At 41.6% G+C, this 15,229-nt stretch overlaps 1 protein-coding gene across 2 annotated transcripts in view; it reads right to left on the bottom strand.

Annotated features, from left to right (window-relative positions):
• The window catches only part of LOC120746893 (LIM zinc-binding domain-containing Nebulette-like), a 171,141-nt gene that overhangs the window by 134,179 nt on the left and 21,733 nt on the right, over positions 1-15,229 (bottom strand). For both annotated transcript variants that reach the window (XM_040052423.1, XM_040052424.1), the window contains exon 3: positions 5,541-5,625. In XM_040052423.1, coding sequence (XP_039908357.1) covers positions 5,541-5,625 — 85 coding nt within the window. The remainder of the gene's footprint in view (positions 1-5,540; positions 5,626-15,229) is intronic.

Here is a 15,229-nt window from a genome sequence, read left to right on the forward strand (position 1 = left end):
GTGGTGTTTCTGTTTTATCCTTAGATACAGACTCTAAACGGCTCTTTTACATTTTAGTTTTGAATCATGTCGTGGGCATGTTCAGGCTTCTCCACACGTTTAACACATTCACTTTGCAGGACACTATTTCTCTATGAGGGCAGACTGATCACAGATCTGTAAATGAGTCAGGGTCAGCCAAACCAGTACTGTGTCCCTGCCAAGCAGCAGGCCGAGTGGATGATTTAGAGCCCACAGACAACAACGATAACAAGCATACGGTCATTTTTACTCCGGTCCCGCCCGCACTTCAGCTCGACCTTCAGAGGAAACACTCTGCAGCTCGTTTGGACCTAATGTCATCCTGCTGGTGCCTATCAGTCATCAGTAACAGTCCATTAGCCCTCAGAACAGCGTTGCATAAGGCTATAAAACGCAGGAGTATGACTCATAGCGTTAGTGTGTGTGTTCTGTTATTCTGCTCTCACAGTGATTGCCCCCATTCTCATTACAAAGCAGATTAAATCCCCATTCATCAGTCCGAGGCTCCCTGCAGAGCTAATATGACAAGCTAATGAGCTAAACTACACACACCCTCTCTCTCACACACACTCGAGAAACTGGACAAAAGTGGACTGTGGGGGTGGGGCTTGCATGGCTGACCATTTCTGATTGGTTGAGTGCATTGGCTCGTTTTCTTTTTACATTCAATTAATTTAAATTATTTGTTGATGGATTTGGTAAGACTGCCTACGTCTTCTCCACAGTTATGACCGTAGACTGTATGTAATAAAACTAATGTGGCTTCTGCACTGAAGTCACCGTGAAACTAACGATGAACAAAGGACGATTCGTTTGGTTTCAAAGCAAAGTGTGAATGAATAGAAATCTAAGAACAACCATCAGTTGTCATCATCAATCTGTGGACTCGGAATACTTTCCTGATGAGTTTACAGTCTCGATCGCTGGTTTCACTTTGGATAAAAAAGTCTCTGTGAGTCTGTCACCTGCGCTCTGACGTCTGACGTGAAAACACTGAGACGGCGGAAAAGCATCAATCTTTTACAGAGTTTGTGGATACGACTCAGTGATCTCATCTGCAAGCACTAAATCACAACTGACAGCAGCACAGCTTCGTGCACTGTTGATTGTCCTTTGCTGTATGTGGAGACTCTTTTTTTGTAGTCTTCAACATTACCTCCTGCTCCTCCTAGACTGGAGTGGAACGGTTTTATAGTTTTATATGGTCGTGGTTGCTTCATCTGCTTCGCTGGTTTCAGGAAGTTACGTGGTTGAACACAGATCTCTGCGTCCTGTGTGAGTCCGGTTTGAGGGGACAGGGTTTCAACTATTACTTAACTATTATAAGGAGAACTTCAATGATTGAACAATCCTCTACTTGGCAGTGAAATGAAGGAAAAAAACTTTTTTTTAACAGGAAGAGAAGTCCAGGCTCAGGGAGGGGCAGTCATCTGCTTCAGCTGTCAGGCCGATGAAAGAAAGACGAGAGAGAAATGGAGCATGGAGAGACCACGAACAACAAACTGGACAAAACAAACTCCAACAGAGAGAAGACCAAAGCTGAAAACAGGGAGTGAAGATGCATCAGGGTGTGTCCCATAGCAGCCTGAACCAAAGCAGCATAACTAAAGGATGATCCAGCCCTCAAAATAAGCTTTAATCAATACCGGATGTTTTAAGGCTAATCCTTGAAGTACACAGGCTACACAAACTGGGAGCTGGTTCCACTCATCCCAGTCTACTTTTAGAAAGTCTAAGAACCACATGGAGGTGGCTGCAGCTCTGGAAGCAGAACGGCTCATGATAGGAAGCACTTACACAGAAAAAACGTAGACAAAAGTGCTTGTGTCAATGGGTGAATGAGGCATGTTGTACGAAGCACTTTGAGTGGTCGAGTAGAAAAATGCTATATAAGAACCATTTACAAGTCAGCCTGTCTGAGAGCAAAGTGCTCTATTAGGTTAAAAAGAAACTATGAGGCGTTTAAAATGTGCTGATCATTCAGGACTGTGTGAGATGGTCTGTGAGGCTGTTTAGGTTTTGATGAACGATCAGCTAGTCTGAAGGATGAAAAACTGCAGTTTCAGAGCAAATAAAATAAGAGCTGTTTATTTGATCTCACAATGACTTTTAATGAAAACCGAAAGATTTTAGTTTGCAATGAAAAATCGTTGTTTTTTATATTGTGACTTCTCTATATGTAATCCACATGCTTGAGACAGACAGCGCCAACCATAACCAGGTCACACGATCATGTCTCATCCTTTCCTCTGTGCTGAACATATGCAGGGTTTCCCAGTGTGTGTGATGTAAGCACACTAATGCTACACAGTGTCACTGTCTGTTACAATCAGCTTCCTGAAGGAGAACCTGTGAGCTTCAGAGCTAATATGACTTAAACATGACCTACAGAGAGAGCAGGCGAGGGGGCAGGAAGTAACTAAAGAAGAGGAAGAAGAGGGTTTGTTTCCACCTTCTGCACGGCACAAGGGAAGAAAGCCTCTTTTACAAAGACAATGCTAAAAATGACGCATTAGTCATTTTACATCTTTATTGATGCTGATTTAAGTTTATTCCAGTTCTATTTCAGCTAACCTCCACACCCAAAGAGGAGAAGATGCAAACGCACCACTGTTGAAACTTTAGGGATGCACCTTCTTTATTTGAGTGGTTCCCACTCCACACCTGCCTGCTGTGTAGATGTATGATGTGTTAGTGGATCTTTAACACTTTTCTGCTGATATGAATCCAGTGTACAAACCATGAAGACTATAGCACAGCTACACAGACCTGTGGGTCTGTGTAGCTGTGCAAAATAAAACATTTATTTTCCCCTCAGTCGATGTGGATCTATGTCTTTGGTCTGTTGTGGTTTTATGATATTGACAATGTTTTTGTATGTAAAAGGCCAACCAGTGCCAAGAGATGGAAAAGTGTTGATTTTGGTTTGGATGGTTTGGTTTCACATATTCTGCAGCATGCTGTTCATGTGAAAGTGTTTAGACCTAAATAATAATAATAATTTAGTATTCTTATGGAAAGTGCTCACAGGATGTGCTTTATTTTGAAATACAAGGAAGTGCCCTACTCTGTCTCTAGCTTTAGTGTTGCCTGCTGCATGCAGCTGTGTGGTGTTATCCTGGATGAACAGCTATACTTCCTGTGCAGCAGCTTCATGCTCTGGACTGAACCCAAACAGCATCTATTATAATTTTGACATAATAATTACTTTTTAAAAATGTCATTATTATTATTAAAATCAGAAGAAATAAGTTAATCTTTCGTTTTCATAACTTTAGGAAACAAAGACATTTTTTTATTTGAATCATAGTTTCCTAATCCTGTGGTATTACTGAGCGTTTTGTTTTTATTTATGTTTTTTTTAAGTGCTGAATTTGATTTTTGCCGTCCTGTGTTTGGTTTCATGTCCTTGTTCTGTTTGTAGTAGTTTTACTTCCCTCCGTGCTTCCACGTTGATCCTCCCTCTGCCTCATCTCTGAGCTTGTCTCTGCTGTCGTGTCTGTGAGTCTTGTCTCTGTTTTACTTTGAAGTTTAGCGTCATGTTTTTTATTTCGAGGTTCTTGGTTTACTTTCTGTCTTCTTCCCCCTACATGTCTGTCAGCCCACCCCTAACTGTTTCTACCTGTGTCAGTTACACTCAGCTGTACCTCCTCCCTCACCCTCCGCTTGTACATCCAGCAGCCACTGTATTAGGGAGACCGTGCTGATACTGGCTTGGACACTCTTCTGCTTTCAGAACTTCTTTAACTGGCACAGATTAAACAAACGTTCTTTGTGTTGTGTGTTCAGAGATGCTCTGTTGTATACCACGCTTGTAACGAGTGATCATTTGAGTGGCTGCCTGGTCTCTCCTCTCACCTCTGCCATCAACAAGCCATTTTTGCCCAGATCATGTCTACATGCCTCAACACGCCGAGATGCTGCCATGTGATTGGCTGATTAGATATTTGTGTGAACAATTGAGCAGGTATTCCTAATAAAGTGTCTTTTGTCAGTTTCCATTATGCTTCTCCCTGTGCTACCCTGTGTGTTCACCTGTGTTTCTGGATTAGCTTAACATTTTCCACTTTGCTTACTGCCTAAATAAACATTCATCTATGACTGGATGTCAGCCAGTGTATACTTCAAAGACTCTTATTGTGAAAGGCAGAGTAGGAAGAAGCCTTTCTCACATGTGTAGGAGAGTTTGGATCTCCTCATCAAAACAACATTGCAACAGTCATGATGTCAGCAGTCTGCACTAACAGGGCATTAAAATCCAAAAGATCACCGATGTAAAATATTTGGTTTTTACAGTTTCCTGAAATCAAAGCAGAGGAAAATGAGTGGAAAGAATAAACGGAGACGGGACAGAACACACGAATGTGTGAAACTGGTCTGTAAATGACAAATATTTGATGGAGGGGTCGTTACTGGCACAGAGCAGGACACAGACACACATAAGCATGCCAAACAGCATGTCCCCTCCAGCAGACTGCTGAGTGGACATCTGTCCTTTTGTACTGCAGTCTGCTGGGCTGACACACACACACACACACACACACACACACACACACACACACACACACACACACACACACACACACACACACACACACTGGATGAGGACATATGGCACAGATAGCTGGCTGATTCTCTCACATGTCCATTGCATCAGTTAGTGTCAGTAAATCAGCACAGTGACTCATCTCGCCTTCGGGAAGCAGAGCTGCCAGCACAGCTTCTACCGGCTCACCTGAGCGTTGGTTTTCATCTCTGTGCCGTGCCACAGGGGAGGAGATATGAAGCTAAGAAGGTTTCAACCACATCAGGGCATCAAACAGTGTGACCTAATCTACGAGGATCTGTCATTTTAAAAACAAAAGATGTACTTTTATTCAAGACCAAGCTACACAGCAGCCATTTGTAGAGTACCAGCTGTCCCGGCCTCTGCTGAAAGAATCATTATGTTTCTTGACTTGATGACTGAAGTGGATCTGGGCAAGCAGGCAGATTTTTTGCGGGGTTTCAGCTGCCAAGTTTCCATCCAAATGTAGCATAAATTTTAACCCATTTCCAGAAAATAGGTAAAGAAAATGTGGACCATAGGGTTTGGGCACACTGAGAAAAGAAAAACTGAAGAAGTTAAAGGGGAAAAAGCTCCAGTGAAAACCGAAACTGACTGAAAGGTCACAGTATGAAGCCCTGATGTTGGTGAAACCTTCTTAGCTTCATGTCTCCTCCCCTTTGGCACGGCACAGAGATGAAAACAAACGCTCAGGTGCACAGCTCTGCTTCCTGAAGGCGAAATGAGGAGAATGTGATGGAAGTTTGTCTATTTATACACTGCATCTGGCTTTTACATACAGTTTTTTTTATCGCAGTCAAAGTACACCAGTGCGAATCAGAGCTGTGGGGAAAACAAGGAGGCTGCCTGGCATCATTCAAAAGGAAAAACCAACCAGACGAACACTACATGGCATCATCATCACCAAAGCAGGTCAGAGGCCTGGTGTGTGTGTGTGTGTGTGTGTGTTTACCTGGCTTTGCAGCTCGCTCTGCTGTCTCAGTCTCAGGTTCTCTGGAGTGTCGGCCACGATGGTGAATGACGTCTTGGGGTAATGTCTGAAATGAGACAGAGAGCGTGGTCATGCATGAAAGGTGAAAGTTCATGACAGTACAACTATGGTTTGTTTGAAATGGTTCCCAGGAGAACGCCTCTTCTCTCTAAAAAGGATACTGAAGCACATCGTAGGTTTGCAAAGTTGCATGTGAACAAAACAGAACACTTCTGGAACAATCTCATTTGGACAAAAGAGACCAAACACACAATATCAGCAAACACCAGCTGTCCGCGAGGTGATGGCGGGGTGAGGATTTGAGCACCGTGCAGTCACTGGGTTGACCGAGAACTCCTCTGTATAACAGTTTTCTAGAGTCTAGCGTGAGGCTGTCTGTCTGACAGATGAAGCTGAAACTGAGTCATGCAACAGGACAATGATCCTAAGCACAGAAGGAAATCTACAACAGAATGTCTGAAAAAGGAAAGAATCGGATAAGTGACGCATGCACGTTTTAGAAATCCTTAAAAGTTTTGAGATTGACTATAATATCTGAAGTACTCTGACAAAAGCCAGAACTACATGGCATTTAAAGGTCTTGTTAAAGGTTTGTTGCCTCAACAAACAGTCATGATGCTAATACAGAAAATTCACAATAATAAATATTTGAGTGCTTAGAAGCAGCAGAAATGCTGTAAACTCACCACGGACACATTTGCACCTGTTAATGATACATTTCTACTGAATGTGCTCGAAGCTGTTTGTTTATCACCTGTAGCTGTAACCACTCACATCTTTGTTTCTCTCACTGCGAAGAACATTTTAATACAAATGTTGAGCCCACTTTAATAATAAAGGCAACGGGCTGAAAAATGTCAGAGCCCTTTGTGTCCTGTGAGTCACCTCAATGAGTTAATGACCCACCAGGACGGTGACATTAGCAGAAACAATGACCCATTAAGAGGACGTAAAATTAAAAAGCAGCACTGTGCTATTACTCTAGTTATCTCACTTGACCTTTCCATCTCTTACTAAGAGCCTTTGGTGCATTCATTTCTCCGCATCTAAGAACGGAGTTTGAATTTTAGCTTTTGTCTGCAGGAACCCACGGCGTGTAGGACAATGGATTTCAGTAACTACCGTATGAGGAGAGTGGATGGGAGACGGAGGTGGAAAACACTCCCACACACCACCTCCAACAACCTTTGAGGATATATTTTTAGTATAACTGGCGTTTAGCCCACAAAGAGAAACCCTCTGTGAGCTTTTAAGGATAGTTTTGCAAAGGAAGGACATAAATGTAGTGCTTTAAAATCTCAAATCGCCCTCAAAACCTCGAGCCTTCTCTCATCTATGGACAGAATATGTAATTTTTATTGGAAAAACTCACCAAACCCCCCACAAAACAGAGATCTCACCCTCCTACACTTGATATCAAAAGTTTCGTGTAACAGCTTTTTCCTCAAACAAATCCTTGGACATTTTCAACCAGCAAGTTTCTCTGTAAAGGTCATCGATCATCGACCTCGCTCCTCTTATTTGAAGCAATTCATGTTTTGGCTTGACTTGATTTTTAACATTTTCTTTGCTACTGTTTCCTCATTTTGCATCTTTCATGATGAATGCACTTCTAAAAACAGGATGTTATTTTTCTATGAAACACTGAATGTTTGTTGCTTCTGGATTCAAAGTGTTTCAATGTCCCAGGAAGAAAAACGGTAGATGCTAAAGTCACAAACACTGGTATAACAGTCTGAGAAGGAAAACTAACAAATCCAAAAGCAACAAAATGGGAGAGACCGGTGCCCAGAGTCAGCTGGGATAGGCTCCGGGTCCCCAAAACCTAGTTGGACAAGTTGTTGCCCTCACTTCTGTAACATTGGTGCTCTTTGGTGTCTGTGTTGTTCTACTTTTAGTGACATGTACAGTTCAATTTAAGAGGCTGGAGGGGAGATGGTGTCAGAATCTTTACAATGTCCTGGTTCATGTCCTGTTTCGTCCTTTAAGTTCTTGCTGATTTGCTTAGTTTGCTGGTGTAGGCACTAAAATCTTTTTCGTCATGGACCTTGAAATGTTAGCTTTTTGTTCTCATTAGTATTTCTAGTTCTCATCTCTCTATGCCTCATTGTATTTGTACTTCCTGCCTTTGCTTCCTTTCCACATTATCAGCTCCGCGTGTACCTATGTGTATAAATAACCTGGTCTGATAAGTTTTTCCCTACAGCTTCCATCATATGTATATTTTTGTTGTTGATTGTGTTTGTGGCTTTGTCCTATCATGGTTTTCGGTTAAAATATGCCCCTCCCCCTCCATGTTTTGGAGCACTGATGAAACTGTGCATCCATATTTAAGAGAGGAAATGCTCTGATATTAAAAGCAACCAGGAAGATAACTTTTTGGCAACTAATTATCAAATATATCAACCATTTTCCAGTTCAAGTTTTGTTTGATTACTACGGTACTGTTTCCAGAAAAAAGGATCAATCAAAGGTTGTAGTTTGTGGCTTGTTTGAACTTCACTGAGTGACCTCGTGCCACCTAAAAGAAACTCCATCAAAACTGTTGACTGTCAGCAAACTGTCACAGCTGTCTCGTGCTGATAGCTGCTGCTCAGCTCGAAGGCTCAGTGGTGGAGCTGCTTTTGTAAAGGTGAGGCGTAGTGGGTGGAAGAAACAGAAACACGGCATGAAAAACGACACTCAGCACACAGAGAACTGAATCACGGACACGAAGGCCACTAGGCAAACATGATTTTAAGATGTCTAAGGACATTTCTGAAAGCTTTAACAACATTTTTTAGACTTAAACACTGCGGAGGAACAACACGCCAACACAAACTAAACAATAACACAAACTCCAACGTAATCAGCACCTCTGACAGTTTTACAAAAACGATTAAACTGTTAAACTGAGCGTTTGATACAAAGCCTGAGTGTCCTGAACCTGATCACACACTCGACCCGCTGTAAGAATCACAGACTGAACACTGAATAAACAAACTACGTAACATTTAGTCCTTCATAGATAACTTTGTAATTGTTGGTTGAATAAATCATTCAAGCTAACTTTTAAAACACCAGTTGAATCCTGGCATCTATTGAATATTTTGTTTTGTCTGACCAATGATCCAAATGAAAATAAAAAGATTAAATAAATGTGGTCAGTGCCAGCTCACACCAGGTTTCTACAAATCCAATTTGGAAAAAATGGGTTAGCCATTTAAACTGCTTTAGCCTGACTATACAAACCACTTTGCAACCCACCTTCACCACCTCATCATTTTCATTTTGTGTCTAACTTAAAGTCATATTTGTGGTCATCGATGTCTTGATCTCACAATCAGCCACCAAACAGATGTTAACCGCTGCTCATGTTAATAGCAATCCTCCGCTGACAACAGTGGTGCTGACAAACTCTTGTAGCTTTACTTGATATTTCATTATTATTATTATTATTATTATTATTATTATTATGTATCCTTAAAGTTATTAAAATACTCTATGAAGGGAACATCATTTTATTATGATTGTATATTATTATAAAAATGTGAAATCAAATTAAACAATCTGTTAGTGCAAAGATGAGTCTAATCTATGAAATCCAATGTCTCTCTTGCAGCTGGAACATTTAGATCATAGCTACTATGAGATCAACTTCAGCCAAGATGAATCAGATTAAAGTGTGGAACATAGAGGCCTACATGTGACATGCTGACATGTTAAACCTGCTGGTTCCAGGAAGAAACAATATTTCTATTAGAGTGGTGGGGTTTTGTTAACAGGTTATGGTTATACAGACATATACACTGTCTATGTTTTTAGAGTGTATACAAAAAATGAACATAGGTTCCGGGTGAAGTGCCACGGCCTGCATTCTTTATAACAGTCAACAGAGGGCGACTCCTCAATCGAAGTCAGAAATCAAGTGGAACAGTTGAGTGGGTGCTTTAAGGTGTGGCTGCTCCTCAGTGACCAGTTTTCCCAGTCAGACCGTATACAACTGGTGTCCATGTTTTATATGCAGTCTGTGGTAGAGCAATAACAACATAACGGTTGTCTCTACGTTCAGTCCAGGTTCAGGTAATGTATCTGCCGTTGACTACAGCACCCTGCGAGCAGGCTGGAAACCCCGGAGGAGCCCAGCGACCAGTCGATGTGCTGATTCAGAGAGAAGCCTCGTAACTCTCTTTGAGCGTGAGTGAATCATCGTTGCCACCAGCGTATTCAGCAGCAGAGTTTGACCACTTCAGCGAACTGTCCTTCACTCCTCTCTTCCTCCTACTTCACCTCTTTCTTCCTCCCACTCTCATTTTCTCACTCCTCTCCCACACACTCTCTCTCATATCCAGATAGAGCGAGCCTGCTCGTGTTTTACACTCCTCGCAGTTATAACAAATGTCATTTTTAATGAGTCCATCAGTAATTGAAGCACAGATAAAGTCTTGTGAATACTTTAATGCATGTTTGCTGTTTGTTTGATATAAATTTAGTAGTTATACTAAACTGTTCAGTGATATACACACGATACGCTTATTTCCCCCTCTGTGTTTCTGCGCTGTAGTCGAACAACATGAGAAGCATGTTGTTGAGTACTGAACAGCATCACTCTGTTTCTGTGTCTCAGTTTAACCTTGTAATTACAGCATAACTGTGCTGTGGTCTGAACAGGGACATAAACAGTCATCATCTTCTTTACTTAGAGGGCTTTCTCACTGTGTTTTCTTCACACTCAGTAGTGTAGCACCTCTATGACTCTAAAAGCATTACTTCAAACCTGTCACTGCTTCTGATTCTTTCCTGTCATTTCATTTTCTTTGTCTTACTTTCTGTTTTGTCTCTTTCCTCTTAAACTTCTGTGACATTTAAAGTCTTTGGCTCCATGACGGTACTGCACAGGATTGTTGTTCATTTTCTTTTTGTTCGATTGTGTGTGCGCTTCAGAGCAACACCTCAACTGTTTCAAGAATGCATTTAGTCCTCACATTGGTCCTCACATTGATCTACCAGATCCTTGGACTGGTGATTGTTTCTTTTTATACATTTTCTCCCAATTTGTTTAAAAAGTCCCAGTCTCTGAATCTATTGGCTACTCTGCTGACTTATGGGGGGCCACACAGGAAGCAATTTACTCGTTATGCATCACTTTGTTGCTTACAGTCCGTCGCTAGTAGACATTCCAGGTTCTGGTTGCCTAGGTAACCCTATAATTTATTTACCACCGCCTCACAAATGAATCAGTGGTATTCTTCATTGTAACTGGCAGTTACAAAATTTAGTTTGGGAACCGCCCACTCCGTGTTACAAAGAGGCTAACTACATTTGACCGTACGGCTTCCATGGTTTCTGTTCACTAGACAGGGAGTAAGAGGTTTTAAGTAATGGCTTAATTACCTCCATGTTAAAAGCCTGTGGTATGTAACCCAAAATTAAAACTGAAGAATTACTTAACTGTGAGGTGTCTTTGAGTGGTTTTGTAGGAATGGGGTCTAAAAGGTATGTTGATGGTTTAGAAGAAGACATTACTGAAGTTAAATTGAGCTCAGAAAGATGTATAAGAGAGAAAAGAGTTAATAAAGTTAATGTACTTAATGATATATCTACAGAACTGCTTGATTTTTTTCTCTAATGACTTCAGAAATTCATAAAGTCATTGTTATTTAAGATTAAATGAATACTTGGCTCAACAGAGTTTTGACCTTTTCTTTTCTTTTTGAGGAATATTGAGATGTCCTAGCTTAAAGAAGGGCAGTTAAAAAAAAGTATCAAAGTATTTTTTCAGGTCAGTGCATGTTTTTCTTATATAGATCTATTTGGATGGATATATTTCTTATATAGAGAGAAACATGCTTTTCTTAGGGCTTAGTTTGCGAGAATATACAATAAAAACTTTGGTTTTAGGATTAAGCTCTGTGTGAAGGTCAAGAACAGGGTTAGAAAAGTAGCTGTAAAGATGTCTGGTAAGGCTCCAGGACATCACTGTAAGGCAAACGAATGATGCCTGAACATGGTTGTGTGTTTCACTTCTGCTTCTTTATTAATAACACACACACACACACACACACACATACATTTCGGCATTAAGTTTCACTTCACCTGCTCCCGTATCTACTGGCAACCATGAACGCTTTGTTCATTTGGCGCAACCCAATCCTTTGAGACAAAGACTGGCTCTGTGGGATATCTTACACACACACACACACACACACACACACACACACACACACACACACACACACACACACACACACACACACACACACACACACACAGCTTCTGGCTGGACAAGCAGCTCAGGACAAAAACTCGGTTTGTGTGAAGTCATTAACAGCCAGCGGACATCCAGACGCCTGCAGCAGACAAGCAGTCTGCTCTGTTCTACACATAAGCTCTGCTTTTTAGTAAAAAGTAAAAAAACAAAACAACTGAAGATACTAATAAATAAACTTCCAATTCAGTGTAAATGTTTAGAATACTAACCAGTTACTACACTCTACACCAGGGGTGTCAAACATAAGGCCCGGGGGCCAAATTCAGCCTGACAAAGAGTCCTATCCTGCCAACTGGACCTTTAATTATATATTTAAATGTTTTACAGCTTCTCCTACTCTTAAAGACCGTTCATACACAACATAACTATGTATGACCCACTATCTGAAATGACTTTGACATTACTGCTTTAAACATCCCTCACCGCACAGCTTCAAGAACACCTGTTAGATTTTGGGACCTACATCAGCTGCAGATGATTTGCGATATATACGAAGTCCAGATAAGAGAATTAGAAGATAAATAAATGTGGATGCAAAAATCCAGATTTTTATTTGATTGCACTACTCAGTGTTTAAAATCCTTCTTTATCTGATACTGGGGCATGATGCAGCCCCTCAGCTCATCTTCCATCTAACTCCGCCCCTTTAAACTAACTTCCTGATTGGCTGTTCCTCATAAACTGCATTTATTAGCAAGCAGGTGGGTGGAGCTTCTGAGGCTGGCTGTATCAGGGATATCCCCTGTTTTTCTCAGCAGAACTCAGTGGCAGTGATTTAGTGAAGTTTGGCAAGAACGGCCATGAGACAAAGGTGGAAATGCTGAATGAGTGGATGTGTTTCACTTATTCACAGATACACAATTTTCAGGATAACAACAAACTACACGCAGTGCTAAACAAACAGTGAGGTGTTTGTGCCGCTCTCGTCTACGTGAGGACTAAAAATAATCTCTGCCACATAAGGAAACACACACACACACACACACACACACACACACACACACACACACACACACACACACACACACACACACACACACACACACACACACACACTGTCCTTTAAACTGTTTCCAATAATACCCTCAGACACATCCTGCCTTTCTGTTACTGCTCTGTTAAGACACCACATTTACAGTACACTGGAGTGTGTGTGTGTGTGTGTGTGTGTGTGTGTCTGAGAGATGCAGTGGGTGTGTTGTGGATACAGATTTAGATTTACCATTGTCTATGATGTTGCAGTGGCATTTGCCAAACGACAGTCTCCTCACTCTCCCAGCAGCAGTGACGCACACGACTCTAACTCAGCATTCAGACACAGTGTGTTTGTGCGTGTGTGTTTGTGTGCGTCTGCGTGTGTTTGAGCCCCAGAAAGAAACGCTACATCATGTTCTCACATTTAAACACAAGGACTGGGGGTTTATTTATTGCACACACTTTTATTTGAAGTGTGATAGTTTCACAAGAATCGTTATTTGACGTCATCACACCGACATCGACACAAAAAGGTTTATCTTCATTTACATATAAATCTCGGTCCTTGCACCATTACATAAAACTAAATGAGTACAGTCTGTGCTCTCAGAACGATGCCCCACTTTTCCTTGAATAATCTACAGACTGAGCTGAAGTGTCAGGGATCGTTATCACAGATTAGGTTGATTTCTTTTTTAACATACTCTTGATAAGTGTGATTACTCTTGAAACATGATATCTACTATTCTTTACTTGGACTTTCATCTGTGCAACATTGCAAAAATGAGGAACATCCTTTGAAAGAGTGAGTCTGCTGTAATTCTTTTAAATCAGGTGGTTGAGTGGTACCACACCCAGGACACGAGTAACACAGCAACGATCTCTCTCTGGACAAAACTGCTCCCCGTAGCTCCTCTCGTCTGGCTCTCTTTTTAATCCAGAATTTAAAATCCTTCTCTTCACATGCAAAGTCCTGAATAATCAGGAATTATTCTTAAATAATATCTTAAAGACTTCATAGCATCATCTTATCCCAACAGAACAGAACTGCAGGCTTAGTTGAGGAGACGCCTCGACCTCTGAGATTAGGGATCTCAGGTTGCACTGAGCACTTCTGCTCCTCTCATCTTTTTCAGTCCTGATATTTTATTTTATTACACGATTACATTTCGCCGTCCGTCTCCTGTAGTTTGTGTTTTTGTCCTGTTTCTCTTCTCCTAATCCCCTCCACCATCCAAATGGTTGCAGCAGATGGCTGCCTCTCCATGAACCTGGTTCTGCAGGAGATCTCTTCCTGTTGAAAGAGCGTTCTGCCTCCCTACTGTCACCAAGTGCCTGCTTACAGTTTATCATCTAATTATTGAAGTTTTCTCTCTAATATTGTCGGGTCTTTACAAACAGTGAAAAGAGAGCAGAGGACATAGCTGTTATCAAGCCTGCTGTCACTGTAGCTCATCCAGGCTTTCTGCATGATGAGGGTGAGCCAGGGCTCCACAGTCCTCAGCTGCCCCCATCAACATCAACAACACAAACAACAAATGGACAGGTGGGCGGAGCCACGTGATCACATACTGACAGGTTAGAAAAGAGAAACTGAAGTTTCTGTCAGAACACTCTTTTTTCAGTGGAAGCGAGACAGATGAAGAGGAAGAAGACGGGGCAGGGTTGACGGCTGAATGTGTGTGCACGCTCGCCGCTCAGCCTGGCCTCGGTCCACCTTCCTGCTTAGGTGTTGATGAAACTCTCAGTGTGGGCTCAGGACAGACTTGGCTGCTGCAAACCTCGCTCAGTGTCCAGCAGCATAAAATATGCACTGCAGGGAAAATACTGTGCCTGCTGTACGGTGAGTTACTGACTGCACAAAGTGGCACAGACGGGACATGGAGAAAGTTTGGGTTCAAAGTCAACGTTGCAGCCAACTTGTTTCCAAGGATGCAACGTTTACTTTGAAGGCAAACTGCCTCCCTTTCCAGTTTGTGCCACACTCAAGGTTTACAAGTGATCAGCTCCTTCTTTGCAAACGACTTAACCCAGCGAGAGCCACCAACCTCCACAAACCACTGCCAACCAGTAGGTGACTACTCACGTTTCCCTAGCAACCAGCAGTTGTATCACATCCAACACCGTGGACAACTCTGAGTAATGTGCGTATGATGTCACATGAGAAACCTCAAGACACAAAATATGATGGCCAGAGTACAGAGCTTCAAACGCTTCAGCTTGACAAACATTAAAGCAAGATAAAGATGTTATAAATGTATTTTCAATAATTAAAAACATTAAATCAGTAAAACAAAACCCATCAATATGAACACACGGTATATCTTACTGTCTTTCTTGTAGATTCCTGGAAAATCTTAAGTCAACATCAAACTAAATTAATGAAAATACTCTGAAAAATGCAAAACTTGGAGAGGAGGAAGCT

The sequence above is a fragment of the Simochromis diagramma genome, unplaced genomic scaffold (assembly GCF_900408965.1).
Source record: "Simochromis diagramma unplaced genomic scaffold, fSimDia1.1 OVJJ01000606.1, whole genome shotgun sequence".
In the NCBI taxonomy this organism is placed as follows: Eukaryota; Metazoa; Chordata; class Actinopteri; order Cichliformes; family Cichlidae; genus Simochromis; species Simochromis diagramma.